General features: G+C 43.6%; 1 protein-coding gene across 7 annotated transcripts in view; it reads left to right on the forward strand.

Annotated features, from left to right (window-relative positions):
* LOC113450166 (glycerophosphodiester phosphodiesterase 2) overlaps positions 1-16774 on the forward strand; it is a 121671-nt gene that overhangs the window by 81695 nt on the left and 23202 nt on the right. For all 7 annotated transcript variants that reach the window (XM_087937813.1, XM_087937818.1, XM_026721322.2 and 4 more), the window contains exons 4-10: positions 1268-1361; positions 2036-2095; positions 3320-3418; positions 5354-5447; positions 9227-9372; positions 14243-14325; positions 15243-15393. In XM_087937813.1, coding sequence (XP_087793939.1) covers positions 1268-1361; positions 2036-2095; positions 3320-3418; positions 5354-5447; positions 9227-9372; positions 14243-14325; positions 15243-15393 — 727 coding nt within the window. The remainder of the gene's footprint in view (positions 1-1267; positions 1362-2035; positions 2096-3319; positions 3419-5353; positions 5448-9226; positions 9373-14242; positions 14326-15242; positions 15394-16774) is intronic.

Here is a 16774-nt window from a genome sequence, read left to right on the forward strand (position 1 = left end):
GGGGAGGCCGTTTTTGCCCTCCAGGAGGCTTGAGGGAAGTCTCTGGAGCCTCAGGAGGCTGAAAAACAGGCCTGTTTCGGACTTTCAGTATTTCCGGAAGGCTTATTTTTTGGCCTCCCGAGGCTGCAGAAGCTTCCCTCGAACCTCTGAGAGGGTGAAAACGGGCTCAAACGGGCCAAAAAATCAGCTGGGAGACACGCGCATGTTTGGCTGGGGTTCGCGTGCCTACACAAAATGGCTCTGCGTGCCACTTGTGACACATGTGCCATAGGTTCACCATCACAGTTTCAGAACTTCCTTTGTTAATCGATGCTGATGTGGCTCAGTTTCCCAACTGTTGTCAGTGTAGAGTTAAGAATTGGCATCTGTGGGACAATTTATTTCCGTTTTAAAATGATTTGGAGGCTTTAATGCAGCCTGAAATTTTGCCTTCAGACTCATATAGGAGGGGAAATCAGCATTTCTCAAGACACGTGGACTTCCATTCCCAGAATCCCCCAGATTAGCTAACCGATTAGACAAGGCTCTTTCCAACTAGGCTACATGCTGGCTGGGGAAGTCTGGGAGTTGAAGTCTGCATGTTTGAGGGTTTTCAGACTTGAGAAATGCTGGTCTATCTAGGACAGAGGTAGGGAACTATGGCCCCTTCGTGACTTGTGGACTTCAACTCCCAGAATTCCTGTCAGCATGGCTGACTCAAGAATTATGGGAATTGAAGTCCACAAGTCATAAAAGGTCCATAGTTCCCCAGCCCTGACCTACTGTGTTTCCCCAAAAATAAGACTGGGTCTTATATGTACCTTTTATTTTATGTCTACTGAGAGTATTTGCACCAAAGACAAAATCCTTGTGTGTCCAATCACACTTGGCCAATAAAGAATTCTATTCTATTCTATTTATATTAATTTTTGATGCAAAAGACACATTTAGGGTTTATTTTTTGGATAGGTCTTATTTTCGGGGAAATATGATATTAAATTCATTTTGGCTGACTACCATAATGGGCTTATTTTGGGGGTAGGGCTTATATTACAATTACAAGCATCCTGAAAAATCATGCTAGGGTTTATTTTCTGGTTGGGACTTATTTTCGGGGAAACATGGCAGGAGGTAGGAAAATTCCTGACATGGGCTTGGACTAGATGGCCTCCAAAGATTCTTCCCATCCTCACATTCTACGATTTATGCCCGTCGTCCAGATCCTCCCTGGCATTAAAGTGATTGCATTTAATTCTTTTTTTAAAAAATTTCCTCCCTTCCCTTCCAGGTTTTTATATAATAGAATGGGATACTGGAGTGATTGGTCCATTCCTATACTGGTTATGACGGCTGTTGGTTTCACTTACATCACAGCTTTATTGGTAAGTTTTGAACCCAGGATCTCTGGTGGGTTTTGTCCATGGCTGTCTGACATTTGCTCTCTGAACAAAATAGGCCACTTTTTGTTCTTGCAAAAGACATTTTTTTTAATTAGTGGACAACCAGCTAAATAGGAGCCAGCCGTGTGCAGCCGCCGCCAAAAAAGCCAATGCAATCCTAAATTGCATTAACAGGGATACTATCGAGATCAAGGGAGGTACTAATACCACTCTATAAAGCCTTAGTAAGACCACACCCAGAATCCTGGTTGCTCTTCTCTGTACTACTTCTAGAGTCTCAAGATCTTTTTTATAATGTGGTGAGCAAAACTGGATGCAGTACCCTAGGTGTGGCGTTACTAAGGCTTTATAGAGTGATATTAGTACTCCCCTTGATCTTGACTGTATCCCTCTGTTAATACAACTTAGGATTGCATTGGCTTTTTTGGCGGCTGCTGCACACGGCTGGCTCCTATTTAGCTGGTTGTCCACTAAGACTCCAAGATCCGTGTCACAGTTACTGCTATTGAGGCCTGGTTTCACCCAGTCTATATGTGTACTTTTGGTTTTTCTTGCCTAAGTGTTCAATGTTCGTTCTTCGTGGTTGCCAAAGCGCCTCCCTGAATGAATTAAGTAATCAATAATTGTGGTGTTTTCCCCCCCCCCCTTGTTTTCAGATTTTAGCACTTTGTCACATAGCTGTAGGACAACAGATGAATCTGCATTGGATCCATAAGGTGGGTTTTGGTCTGATCCGTGCCAGAGTTATCGTAATATGAGAGTGTGTCTCGGAAACACTCAACAAATGGCCGATGAAGTGGGAGTGGCCCATCATAAAACTCATTTTCCTAAAGAATGAGTTCTTTATCAGTTTTCCTCATCCTCTTTCTCTTCCTCCTTTTACTTCTCTTTCTCTTCTTCCTCCTCCTCTTCTTCCTCCTCTTTCTTTTCTTCCTCTTCTCTTCCTCCTCCTCTTTCTCTTCCTCCTCTTTTCCCTCCTCCTCTTTCTCCTTTCTCTTCCTCCTCCTTTCTCCTCCTCCTCCTCTTCCTCTTTCTCTTCCTCCTTTCTCTTCCACCTCCTCTTTTTCTTCCTCTTCCTCTCCCCTTTCTCCTTTCTCTTCCTCCTCCTCTTTCTCTTCCTCCTCTTTTCCCTCCTCCACTTTCTCCTTTTCTCTTCCTCCTCCTTTCTCCTCCTCCTCTTCTTCCTCTCTTTCTCTTCCTCCTTTCTCTTCCACCTCCTCTTTTTCTTCCTCTTCCTCTCCCCTTTCTCCTTTCTCTTCCTCCTCCTCTTTCTCTTCCTCCTCTCTTCCCTCCTCTTTCTCCTTTCTCTTCCTCCTCCTCTTTCTCCTCTTTTTCTTCCTCCTCTTCTTCCTCTTTCTCTTCCTCCTTTCTCTTCCTCCTTTCTCTTCCACCTCCTCTTCCTCTCCCCTTTCTCCTTTCTCTTCCTCCTCCTCTTTCTCTTCCTCCTCTTCCTCCTCCTCTTTCTTCTCCTTCTCCTCTTTCTCTTCTCTTTCTCCCTTCTCGTCCTCCTCTTTCTCTTCCCCCTCTTCGTCTTTTTCCTCTTCTTCTTCTTCCTCCTCTTTCTCTTCTTTCTCCCTCCTCCTTTCTCTTTTATCTTCCTCCTCCTCTTGTTTCTCCTCTTCCTTCTCCTCCTCCCCACGTATGACTTTCCCTAAAACTCTTCCACCAAACCCAGGAAGACTTTGATAGCGGCTTAAAAATCAGCAGCTCTATCTCAACCCAAGCTTTTATGGGCCCGGGAGTCATATCCAAATGGCAGGGTGTTAAAATGCGTGGGTGAAACTGTGCATTCTTCCAAACCCGTAGGCACCCTGACCCCTGAGAAAGCCCCTGAATTGACAGGCCTTGCCTGACCTGCGAAGCTGAGAGCTTGAATAGTGACGATCGAACCGTCAATCCTAGTAACTGAATAGAGTAAACTCTCTCTGCTTGCATTTCAGATTGGGCTAATCACTACCTGGATCTCAACTGTGGTTACAATGAGTTGTGTAGCCCAGTTGTGGGACGATGAATGGGATATGGTGGTGATATCTTTGCAAGTAAGTGTTTTCGCTTAATTTGCCCCACCCAAACACACCAAGATTGCAGAGCCAAACAATATAATAAGTTCTTTTGTCCTAAATTTGATCCTGTCCAGTTCAGCAATTAAATATTTGAACCAAGCCCTTTTTTAAAAAAAACATTCCTTAAAAACTGGTTTTCTCATGATTTTTGATAGGGTTACAAGTAGAATAGAATAGGAATAGGAATAGAATAGGAATAGGAATAGGAATAGAATAGAATAGAATAGAATAGAATAGAATAGAATAGAATAGAATTGAATTGAATAGAATTGAATTGAATTCTTTATTGGCCAAGTGTGATTGGAAACACAAGAATTTTGTCTTTGGTGCAAATACTCTCAGACATAAAAGATACATTCATCAAGAGTCAAGAATCATCAGGTACAACACTTAATAATAGTCATAGGGTACAATAAGCAATCAAATCATACTAGGGAACAAATAAAACAATAGAAATTGTAAAGATACAAGCAGCATAAATTGTAAAGATACAAGCAACATGGTTATAGTCATAAGTGAGAAGTAGGTACTAGAAAGTGTTATTAGAATCTAGTAGTACAGGAATAATAGTAATACAGTCTTAGTAAATAAGTTGAACAGTGTGGAGGGAATTATTTGTTTAGCAGAGTGATGGCATTCGGGAAAAAACTTCCCTTGTGTCTAGTTGTTCTGGTGTGCAGGGCTCTATAGCGTCATTTTAAGGGAAGGAGTTGAAAGGGTTTATGTCCAGGATGTGAGGGCTCTGTAGATATTTTTCCAGCCCTCTTTTTGATTCGGAGTAGTCCTCAACTTACGACCAACATTTCTGTTGCTAAGTGAAAAGAGAATACAGGTAGTCCTTGACTTAAAACAGTTTGTTTAGCGACCGTTCAAAGTTACGACGACAATGTAAAAAGTGACGCATGACCTTTTTTCACACTTGCAACCGTTGCAGCCTCCCCACAGTGAGATGATCAAAATTCGGACCCTTGGCAACTGACTCCTATTTATGACGGTCTCCCTTTTGCGACCTCCTGACAAAGGAGCAAAGTCAGTGAGGAAGCCCGATTCACTTAACAATCGTGTTACTAACTTATCCACTGCAGTGCTTCCCTTAGCAACTGCAGCCAGAAAGGTTGTAAAACTAGAATTCATTTAGTAAAATCTCACTTAGCAGCAGAAATTCTGGGCTCCACTGGGGTCGTAATTTGAAGACTACCTGGACTGCAAGTGCCAACAGTCGAAAACCACTTTTAATTCCCTGCAGCTTTGTGTTGTGGTTAGCCGGCAGCAGGTGTGGACGGCTGAGGAGAGCGAGGACTCAGATGAGGGGCCAGGACCATTAGGGAGTGGAGTGAGGCCTTCAGGGATTGTGGGGGCTGGCAGCAGCGATGAGGAGGTTCCCGAGGAGCCTGTGCCAAGTGCGCGTGTGCGCAGGGTTGCTCACACGAAAGAGCAGCTGCAACTGCACAGGCAACTCAGGAGTAAGGCTGCAAGGGAATGGCCCCTCCTTCAAGAAGATAAAAGGCAGCGTTGAAGCGAACGTTCTTTGCAGGAAGCAAAGACATTTTGAAACTCAGTCTCGTGGACATTACAGTATCTTAATTTGGTATTTGAAGTCTCTTGTGTTGTGAAATATTTCTTATCTGTGATTCTTGGCAGTGTCGTACAGTTTTGGCGAGGTTTGCGCTTATCAAAGTTAATTAGTTTGCAGCAGCCTTTTAACCGGGGATTCGTAAGACTCATTAAAAGGTTTCTGTTCCCTTTGGTTATTGTTTGTCTTACTGGAAAAGGGTTTGGGTCAGAACACTTTGCAGAACTATCTTGGATCCCCACAAACCGCGTTTTTCTGTTTCTCTTGTTATTAACTGTTCAGGGGATCACAACTGTGATCTTACTCACGGTTTGCAAATCATTTCTGTTCCACCACAGGCAACTGCTCCTTTTCTGCACCTAGGAGCCCTTGTGGCGGTCACGGCCCTGTCTTGGTTGATTTCCGGGCAGTTTGCAAAAGCCGAAAGAGCCAGTAAGTAGAACCGCTTTCCTCCTGTTCAGCTGGAAAAATGGAATAACGAGGAAGGGGAAGGACATACAAACCACAGATTGAGGGCTGAAATTTTATGATGCCAACTCTACCCCCTTTTGTAAGGGTGTTGTGACATCACACACCTGTGAGGAATGAAGCTGGCCTTGCAAGAATGACTTTGGAGAGGCTGAGCAATTTTGGGCAACTTTCATTTTCATCGCACAAGCATAATACTTTACGGAGAAGGAAAATAGGGATTTAGAATAGAACAGAATAGAATTACGGAGTTGGAAGAGACCTTAGAGGTCTTTTAGTCCAGCCCTCTGCTGAGGCCGAAAACTAGACCCGTTTCGTCACTTCCGGTATTTCCAGAAAAACAGGAAGTGATGAAAGGGGCCTAGTTTTCGGCCTGAAAAGCCTGCAGAAGCCTTCCTCAAGCCTCTGAGAGGCCAAAAAAGGCCCCCAACTGGCTGAAAATCAGCTGTGAGGCACGTGCATGTGCAGTGAGGTAAGTTTGCCTGCAGCTCGCGTGCCGGCACAAATGGCGCCGCATGCCACCTGTGGCACGCATGCCATAGGGTCGCCGTCACGGGCCTAGTGCAACCTTCTGACAAGGAAAGTCAATGGGGAAGCCAGATTCACTTTATTCATTTAACAACCGTGGCCAGGGAGGTCGTAAAATGGGGCAAAGCTCCCTTCACTAAATTTCTCACTTAGCAACAGAAATTTGGGACTCAGCTGTCGTCGTAAGTTGAGGATCACCTGTAAATATCTTTGCACCTAGAAATCCTTGGAGATTTGTTTGTTTCTTCCTTTTTTTAAAAAAAAAAAAGAGGCTGAGATTGACAAGCAGATTGAAATCTGTGCCTGATTAAGTCCTAAACTTTCCAATCGGAGAGATCTACGGTATATTCCAACGAGAATTGCGCATTTTTGACTTCTCGGTTTCTTTTTTCATTCGGTTGTCAGTCAGCCGAAGGGGATATTGCTTTGCTTATTTGCCTTATTAAGTTTTTCTCCTTTCGTGCGATGCTTCGATGTCCTTCTGGGGAAATTAACTTCTGCCATCATGACCCCAGCTGTAGTTTGGATATATGAGGAAAATGTTGCGCAAGCTGGCTCTGAAGACGTCCAAAAGCTGCCAAGTTTGCCTGGATGCTAGAAAACCTTTGTCCCGTAGCAACACCGAGATCGGATAACGTTGGGAAGGACGAGATGCGCGGAGCCAAAAATAGAGGAGGCAAGAGACAAGGCCGCTCAACATTCAGCAAATTAAAACGAGCAGATCTAGCACTTCGCTTTCCACATTGAGTCTCGCTGCCATAAGCACTCTGGGCTGCCCCTGGCTAGTTGCTGTCACCCTAATTCCCTGTAATTCTAATTCAGACAGTCAGGATTGGAGCGGAAATGAAGTGTTTGTGTGTGAGGGTTTGTTTATTTTATTTCTTTTTTTAAAAAACCGCATTAGCAAGCCTAATGTTTGCAAAAAGTCTGGCAGGTTTCAAGAGAAAGATTTGATGCAGTGACGCGACAATAACAACAAAAGTAAAAATAAAGCATGAATGATGTACGACTTCTGTGCCTTTGATATAATTGCAAATGGTGCTCTTGTCTAAGCTTGCTGGTTTGCTGGCAGACATCTCGTTACCTGACTAGGTACTATCATCAGTGCTGGGGAGTGTGGGATTTGCGCCCCGCACTGATGATGTTGCCTAGTTGGGTACTGAAAAGTCTGCAAGAAACAAGCAACCCCTGAAAGCATCAAGGATTCCACAGTCCTCCTCCTCCTCTTCCTCCTCATACCCTTCTCCCTTCTAGCACTGATGATGTTACCTAGTTGGGTAATGAAACATCTGCAAGAAAACCACCCAGCTCAGAGAGCACCAAGGACCCCAGAGTAGTTGTCGCCTCCTCCTCCAACCCCATATCCTTCTAGCACTGATGATATTACCTAGTTGGTCATGAAACATCTGCAAGAAAACCAGCCAGCTCAGAGAGCACCAAGGACCCCACAGTCCTCTTCCTCCTCCTCCCCCCTCCTCCTCAAACCCCATCTCCTTCTAGCACTGATGAAATTACCTAGTTGGGTCATGAAACGTTGCAAGAAAACCACCCAGGTCAGAAAAGCATTAAGGACCCCCACAGTTCAACCCTGAGCTACAGTGATTCTCTTTCCTTTGGTACATAAGGTTAAATGTGAAACATTCAACATTGAAGAGGTGTTGGGTAACAGGAACCAAGCATGAGACAACTGGGACGAGAATAATGCAATCTGCTTAGCCACGGACAGGAAAGAACAGGCAAAGGTCAGCGTTATAAAAACAGCAACCTGAAAAGAGATCAGACTACATCTTAGCAAACAAACAGGAAATGAAATTACAGGCCGTCCTTGACGTAGGAGCACAGTGGAGCCCCAGATCTGCGCTGCTAAGCATTTTGCCCCGTTAAGTGCATTTTGTCCCATTTCACAACTTTCCTTGCCACCGTTGTTAAGCGAGTCGCTGCGGTTGTCATGTTAGTAACATGGTTGTTAAGTGAATATGGCTTTCCCCCTTGAATTTGCTTGTCGGAAAGTCACGAAATGATCACAGGGCACTACAACTGTCATAAATACGAACCAGTGGCCAATTTTGATCACGTGAACATGGGAATGCCGCGACGGTCGTAAGTGTGAAAACAGTAAGGTTGTTGTAATTCCAAACGGTCACTAAATAAATGGTTGTAAGTCAAAGACTACCTGTATATTGCCCCATAGCACTTTACAGCACTCTTTAGGTAATTTACAATGTCAGTGTTATTTGCATCTTGACTCCAACAATCCTCTCTCATTCAGTTTCCATCCATTATTCCTTGTCTGGCTTTAGAAAATAGCTTGACCCCTTCCTCCTCTCTGGCAGCCCCTCAAATGTTGGAAGATGCTCTCCTGTCTCCCCTGGTCCTTCTCTTCCCTAGACTAGCCAGGCCCAGTTCCTGCAACCGTCCATCGTATGTTTTAGTCTCCAATCCTTTAATCATCCTGGTTGCTCTTCTCTGCACTTTTTCTAGAGTCTCAATATCTTTTTTATGTGGTGAACAAAACAATGCAGGACTCTTATCTAGGTGTGGTCTTACTAAGGCTTTATAGAGTGGTATTAGTACTTCCCTTTGTTAAGTTAAGACTTTGGGAAAAGTTCAGAGAAGAGAAACTATTTGATTAAAGCTTGGAGGCTAAAAGATATGAAGAACGGTTGAAGGATTTGGTTTTGGTTAGTTTAGAGAAAAGGAGAATTGTGGGGCACATCGTAACAGGGTTCCAATATTTGAAGGGGTCAATTTATTTTCCAAAGCATCTGAAGGCAGGATAAGAAACAATGGGTGGATACTAGTCAGAGAGACAAGCAATCTAGAACTAAGGAGGAATTTCCTGAAAGAGTGGAATGGCTTGCATTCAGAAGCTGTGGATGTTCCACCTCACTGGAGGTTTTTAAGAAGAGACTGGACAATCCTTTGTCTGAAATGGAATACGATGTCCTGCTTGTGCAAGGGGTTGGACTAGAAGACCTCCAAGGTCCCTTCCAACTCTGTGAATCTGTATGGACTACATCCTCTCATCGATAGCCGAGACGGAGAGAGGATTTAGGGTGCAATTTTATTAGGCGCCATTAGTTCATTTGAAATCAAGAGAGTTTTCTTTTCTTGGAATGTCTGGCTTGAGCAGGGGGTTGGACTAGAAGACCTCTCAAGGTCCCTTCCAACTCTGTTCCAAATCAATTGAGGTCTGCCATGTTTCTTCCCTCCAGGTTCCCAGCTGATGATGCTTGGGACCTATTTCGCAGTTGTCCTTGGACTGTACCTGGTGCCCCTCACCTTCTCCTCCCCGTGCATCATGGAAAGGAAGGACTTGGGGCCCAGACCTGCCATCCTTGGCCACCGCGGAGCCCCCATGGTAGGTAGGCCTCTTTTTCATTCTGTTCACACACAGTACACACACACACGCACCAGTTTTAAGTGCAGATTATTGAATGCCACCTTCGACCACATATTGTTTCATATTTTTTTATTAGTTTATCAAAATACAAAGAAAAAATAATGAAAATAGTGGGAAAATATTTAAATTTAACGGCTGGATATTTAAATTTAACAGCTGGATATTTAAATTTAACAGCTGGAGTGGGTGGAGGAGGGGTTGTGCGGTGAGCCAGAACACATAGCTAGAGTTGATTGGTTGGTGAGATTCGGTGTGAGGCAATCTGTGCTGTGATTGGTTGCCGTGTGTGTGAAGGGGGCGTTTCCCTTTTCCCCCGCCTTTTTTTTCTTCGCCGTGCCCCATAAATTTACCTCATGATGTTCCTTCTGTGTTGATTTACCTCATGCGGCTCCTCCTCGCCTGATTATGTGCTTATGTATAGAGATGTAAAATATATTTATTTCTATAAAACTGCAAGTTTGCGTCGGCATCTATGACTCCATTTGGACATCTGTTATGCAAAACCTCCACTATTTTTACCTTTACATAATAATGTATACCGGGAATTGCTGTAACAGCAGACCTCTATCTAAATCAGCAAAAACCAAAGTTTCATTTTTTTCCCCACCTCGAGCACAAAATTCCCCAAAAGTAGAAACAAAAATAAATTATTATTATTTTTTCTTTAATCAAAGCAGTCAATTTGGCCATCTCTGCTAACTCCAATCATTTGTCCATTATGAGTATCAAAGCATCCTTCCATTTTTGTGCATAAAGTAATCTTGCTACTGTCAACATATTTAACATCAAAGTTCCAATTTTTTCCCCCCCTAAGCTCTTTGTCCATTAAGCCTAAAAGAAAAGTCTCTGGTTATTTTTCTTTATATTCACTTTAAGAATCTCCGGTATTAAGACTACTCCAGTATTTCTTTGCTTATAAATCACATGTCCACCATGAATGGTACAAAGTTCGACCACGTATTGACTGACTCATGTGGGGCATCCACTCTGAGATCTGAAAGTTAATGAAAGCTCCCAAAGATTCAAAGAAAAACCAGAAAGTCCAGTTGCCTCCTGAAAAAGCACTTTGGGGACAACCATGACCTGGAGGACTGAGAATTTGAGGTGTGAATACCCTTCGAATGGTGTGGGAGTAGGAATGGATTTCCAGAGGAAAAATTGCAGACTACAGGAACCAGAAGTGTCCTATTCAGGTGACCCTGAGGACACAGATAAACCCCCAAGTGGCTTCAATGACCCTCTAAAAGGATGCAAATGACCAGCTGTCTGCAACGAATATAAATCATTCCATTCCCCGCTATCCTGTCGGAGCTGAAGAAGCTTCTTAGATGAGAAGCGAAACGACTTCAAAACAAAAATCAAGAAAGTTCTCCAGAAAAAAGCACCTTTGGGGCAATGATGGATGACTAAGAATCTCTATAGAATTTTAGCTATACAATTTGGGATGAACACCCTTTGGATGGTATGGGAGGAGGAATAGACTTCCAGAGGAAAAATGCAGACTACAAGAACCATTTGCCCAACCTCCAGTTGGCCTCAACGGCCCTCTAAAAGGATGCAAATGACCAGCTGTCTGCAAGGAGAATAAATCCACCCCTTCCTGACCATCCAGAGCTGAAGAAGCTTCTTGGATGAGAAGCGAAACGTCTTCCATAGAAAGAAAAAAAAACAGAAAGTCCAGTTGCTTCCTGAAAAAAAGCACCTTTTGGACTCCCCAAGGATTCTGTTCAGGGGTGATTCCCAAAGAATTCAAATGGGGTTTTTCTCCATGGCAAGTCACCTATTCAGCCTATGAGATCCATTCCGCCTTTGTGCTGTTGATTTTCTGTACAAGGAAAGGGAAATAATCCACCACTGCAGCAGAAGAGCAGGCAAAGCAGAGGGGGGCGGTGTTAAGCGAGTCATCAGCCTAGCATCATTACGTTCTCACATTACGTTCTCCAAATCCAGCCCCTCTTTTGAGTTTTGTTATCTGGTGCCAATGTAGCAGTGAAGTTTAGTTGATTTAGATTTTTGAGCGATAAATCTTAACATGTGGCCTTGTTCCTTTGCGCCTGACAACATAGAGCCAGGCCACCACCTCAGGTGCCCAGTTGATTTAAGAAGCCATACGTGGTTCACGGTAGCCTTTCTAGCACTAAGCTAGAAAATGGGAGATGGTGTTGTGTTCAAGTCCTGCCTTAACCATGAAAGCCAGCTGGGTGACTTTGGGCCAGTCCATCTCTCCTAGCCCCCTCTCCCCAAGGGTAGCTATGGGGACAATAGGAGGAGGACGGTACACATGGATATCTTTGCCACCTTATTTATAAAAACATTAAAGGTGGGATATCAGTCTGTCTGTCTGTCTCTGTCTATCTAATCATGTCTGTATCATCTACTATGTCTATCTGTCTACCATCTGTCTGTGTATCATATCTATTTATTCTCTACTATGTTTATCTGTCTATCATGTCTGTCTCTGTCTTATCTGTCATGTCTGTCTATCATCTACTATGTCTGTCTACCATCTGTCTGTATATCATGTCTGTCTATCATCTTATCTACTATGTCTGTCTTGTCTATCATCTGTCTATGTCTGTCTTATCATCTGTCTATATCTAATCATGTCTGTCTATCATCTATGTCTATCACCTCTGTCTGTCTGTCTGCCTATCTATAATAATCAGGATTTTTTTCACTGCCAAAATGTAAAAACTAAAGGCATCTCCTAAATTTGGAAGGATTACAGTCAATTAAATGCAGGCTGAGCACCGCACCGCACTAATTGTCCTTTGCCCCTAAGGACCAAAAATGCCCTTTTTGGGGATCCATTAAAAGGAAGGGGATTTAGATGAAATAAAGTAGGGAAAAAGACTATCTATCTATCTCTCACCTTTATTATTTTGACAAATGACTCAAGGCAGCAAACATACCCAACATAACATCCCTCTCCTATTATAAAAATCCGCTTTCTTCTTAGGTAAGGGTCACAGAGAGTTATTTTCTTAGCTTGTAAGAGCCCTCCGAGCTTGGTCATTTCACATGCAGATGTTAACATTAGGTGGCACCTAAGATGGAGAGTACCTAAAGTGTCAAATGCCTGCCAGTCACAGATTCAAGAATCCTTGCAATCCAGCTCTCCGGCCTTTTCTTCTCCTCAGGTTTTCCCAGGTATACAGAGCCTCAGCTGGGAGTGAACAGTCTGAAGATAAATGTTTCCCTTGCAGGAGAAAGCAGTTTATTACTTCGACCTCTCCGGCAATTTTTCACAGTTCCTGTCAGTATTGGTTAAGAATCCAAGACAAAAAGGCAGATGTATTTGCCCCCACGGTTTGGAAGAGGCTTTGAAACGAAGCCAAGCCAAGTCAACGGGAAAGCCGGATTCACTTAACAACCGAGTTTTACTAACTTAAGGACTGCAGGGATTCCCTTAACTGTGTGTCAGGATCCCAGCAATTGCCCTAATTAAATAATGATTCTCGAGCCAAACTTCAACCAACTTCAAAAGATTTACTAGAGGCGACATACTGGCAATGCCCTGTATGCAGCCAACTCTGGCCTACGTAATTGACAGTGCCCTGTGACCCTGTTTCCTCCCCTCCCAGTGCGTCATAAATCAGATTCTCCAATTAAGCACATTCACGGGCCGGATGTCATCGATCTCCAATTATGTTCTCCAATTAAATATATTCCTGGTATTTTAGTTACAATCTTTTAAAGATAAGAGTTGGAATGTACTTTTGCTTTCAACTGCTCTTCCAGATGTCCTTCCTTCCACCCACCCACCCTTTTTTTCTATGGCACCTACTAAAACAGGCATAGGAATGTTTTATGAGTCGACACTGTGGCAAGAAAGGTCCTAAAATGGAACATCATTGCTCAAATGATGATGGAGGATGCTGCAGTGGTCGCCAGGGAGAAAAAAACAACCGTAAGATCCTTTTTTTCCAGTGGTTGTGACTTCGAACGGGTCACTAAACGGATCATTGTAAGTCGAGGACTACCTCTAACGGCAGAGTGGGCCCTTCGAGAAATTATAATGGAGCTTCCACGCTGGAGGGGGAGCTGATCGAAGGCTGGGAAATCCGCCTCCCTCCGCCTGCCCCCAGTCTATGAACTCAGCCACTTCGTTGGGTTTCCAATTAAGTGATGCAAATCTTGCCCTTTTGCAGCAAGCTTTTAACGGGGCCAACACGGCAAACGGCAGGCTTTAAAGGAGCCTTCAAGTCTTTTTCCCTACTTCATTTCATCTAAATCCCCTTCCTTTTAATGAATCCCAAAAAAGGGCATTTTTGGTCCTTAGGGGCAAAGGACAATTAGTGCGGTGCGATGCTCAGCCTGCATTTAATTGACTGTAATCCTTCCAAATTTAGGAGATGCCTTTAGTTTTTACATTTTGGCAGTGAAAAAAATCCTGATTATTATTATTTTCTTAGTATGGTTGGTATGAGTCCATTTGTGTGTGTATGTGTATATACAAATACATATATGAATGTATCTTTATATATATGCGTGTGTGTATATAAGTTTGTGTGTCGCTTTGGATAGTGAAATGAAGGAGGGGCATATACATTAAATAAATGAGGAGGAGGAACAGCACAGAATCAGATTTGTGGAATTCTGTTGTTATCGCCCATCTCAATAAATGTAATTTTAATTTTGAACTAAATTAATTTTAGCTTTTCTGTGGAATTGGTGTTCCTGGCCTGGGGAGGCACACATCTTTTAAAACAAGTTTGGATATCTGATGTTCATATTTTAGTTTCCGGTTTGAAACTCTGTCCCATAGTAGCTTCTGGTGCATAGCAGTAAAACAAAATATAATTTATTCTTTCTGTTTCTCCTCCAGTTAGCACCTGAAAACACTCTGATGTCCTTCCAGAAGGCAGTGGAGAAGAAGGTTTACGGTGTGCAGGCTGATGTGGTGATAAGGTAAGTCTTTCTGCTTGTGCTCGTATTTAAGGCTGGAGTCTCCAAACTTGGCACCTTTAAGACTTCTGGACTTCAACTCCCAGAATTCCTCAGCCAGTTGAAGTCCACAAGCCTTAAAGGTACCCAGTGGCATGGCTGGCTGAAGAATTCTGGGAGTTGAAGTCCACAAGCCTTAAAAGTACCCAGTGGCATGGCTGGCTGAAGGATTTTGGGAGTTGAAGTCCACAAGCCTTAAAGGTACCCAGTGGCATGGCTGGCTGAAGGATTCTGGGAGTTGAAGTCCACAAGCCTTAAAAGTACCCAGTGGCATGGCTGGCTGAAGGATTCTGGGAGTTGAAGTCCACAAGCCTTAAAGGTACCCAGTGGCATGGCTGGCTGAAGGATTCTGGGAGTTGAAGTCCACAAGCCTTAAAGGTACCCAGTGGCATGGCTGGCTGAAGGATTCTGGGAGTTGAAGTCCACAAGCCTTAAAAGTACCCAGTGGCATGGCTGGCTGAAGGATTCTGGGAGTTGAAGTCCACAAGCCTTAAAGGTACCAAGTGGCATGGCAATTGATAAGTTAGTAACCCAGTTTACTAAGTGAATCTGGCTTCCCCATTGACTTTGCTTGTCAGAAGGTCCCAAAAGTTGATCATGTGACCCTGGGACACTGCAAATAAATATGATCTGGTTGCCAAGCATCTGGATTTTGACCATGTGATCATAAGGATGCTGCAATGGTCATAAGTGTAAAAAACAGTCCTCAGTTTTTTCCGGTGCCATTATAACTTTTAACAGTCACTCAACGTATGGCTGTAAGTCTCAATTACCTGTATTTGCAAGGACCCGGAAGCAAGAAGCAAAATTCTGAATGAAGAGGAAACCTTGGTTTGATCCAGCGGGATAATTGTTACATTCTTGTGTCCTTCTGTTCACAGTTACGACGGAGTGCCTTTTCTTATGCATGACCAGACGTTACGAAGAACGACCAATGTCGAGGAAGTATTTCCAGAACTTGCTTACGATCATTCCTCTATGTTCAACTGGACTGATTTGGAAAGATTGAATGCAGGCAAATGGTTCCTCAAGGTGTGTAAGTAAGTAGTAATATTATGTCCAGTTGGTGGTTAAAGGTAAAAGGTAAAGGTTCCCCTCTGTGCTAGTCGTTCCCGGCTCTAGGGGGCTGTGCTCATCTCCGTTACAAAGCCGAAGACGTCTCCATGGTCATGTGGCCGGCATGACTAAATGCTGAAGGCGCACAGAACACAGTCACCTTCCCACCAAAGGTGGTGCCTATTTTTCTACTTGCATTTTTTACATGCTTTCGAACTGCTAGGTTGGCAGAAGCTGGGACAAGGAACGGGAGCTCACTTCGTTACGCGGCCCTAGGGATTTGAACCGCCGACCTTTCTGATTGACAATCTCCAGCGTCTTAGCCGCTGAGCCACCGCGTCCCTTTTCAGGAGTTGCTGGTTACCACTCTTGACAAGAGATGTAGTAAAGCTAGAGAAAGTGTTGAGGATCACAACTGAGACAGTTGCCTCTGTGGCAAACAGACCAAACAAAACAAAATGGCCAACAGTCTGTGGCAGCAGCCCCTCAAAAAGCGAATACAATACAGGTCGTGCTCAACGACCACAACGAAGCTCAAAATTGATGTTGCTAAGTGAGAACTTTTGGGAAGTAAGCTAAATAAGTTTTGCCACATTTTTAGACTTTTTAGACGCTGCAATGGTCGTAAGTGTGAAAAACGGTCGTAACTTCACTTTTTTTCAGTGCCGCTGTAAGTTTGAACAGTCACTAAGTGAACTGTTGTAAATCGAGGACTTGCCTATACTAGGTTGCATTAACAGAGGGATAGAATCAAGATCATGCAAAGTAGTAATACCACTTTATAAAGCCTTACCAAGACCACACTTGGAATATTGCATCCAGTTTTGGTCACCCCAATACAAAAAAAAGATGTTGAGATTTTGGAAAGTGTGCAGAGAAGTGCAACAAAGAAGATTAGGGGGCTGGAGGCTAAAACATATGAAGAATGATTGTGGGATTGGGTATGTGTAGTCTAGCGCAGGGGTTGCCAACCTTTTGGACCTCAGGGACCACCAAAGTCATAATTTTAAATGCCGCGGACCAGAGACCAGGGGTGGAATTCTACCAGTTCGTACCTATTCGCTAGAACCGGTTGTTAACATTCTAAGCAGTTTGGAGAACCGGTTGTTAGAAGAAATTACTGGGCTAATCCTGTAAGGAAGGCAGGAAGGAAACGTTCTGGTGCTGCTTACAGAAACTGCCTCTCCATTAACCCTTATTACATTCTTGGCAGGACTAGACTTCCTGTCTCAGGAACGTCTCTGGAGTTTTTTTCCCCTCCTTTGCTGGTACTTTGCTTGCGTGGAGGGACCATTCAAAGTTACAATGGCACTGAAAAAAGTGACTTATGACCGTTTTTCACACTTACGTCTGTTGC

Source organism: Pseudonaja textilis, chromosome 7, assembly GCF_049901715.1.
Source record: "Pseudonaja textilis isolate UNSWEBS1 chromosome 7, rPseTex1.2, whole genome shotgun sequence".
NCBI lineage: Eukaryota > Metazoa > Chordata > Lepidosauria > Squamata > Elapidae > Pseudonaja > Pseudonaja textilis.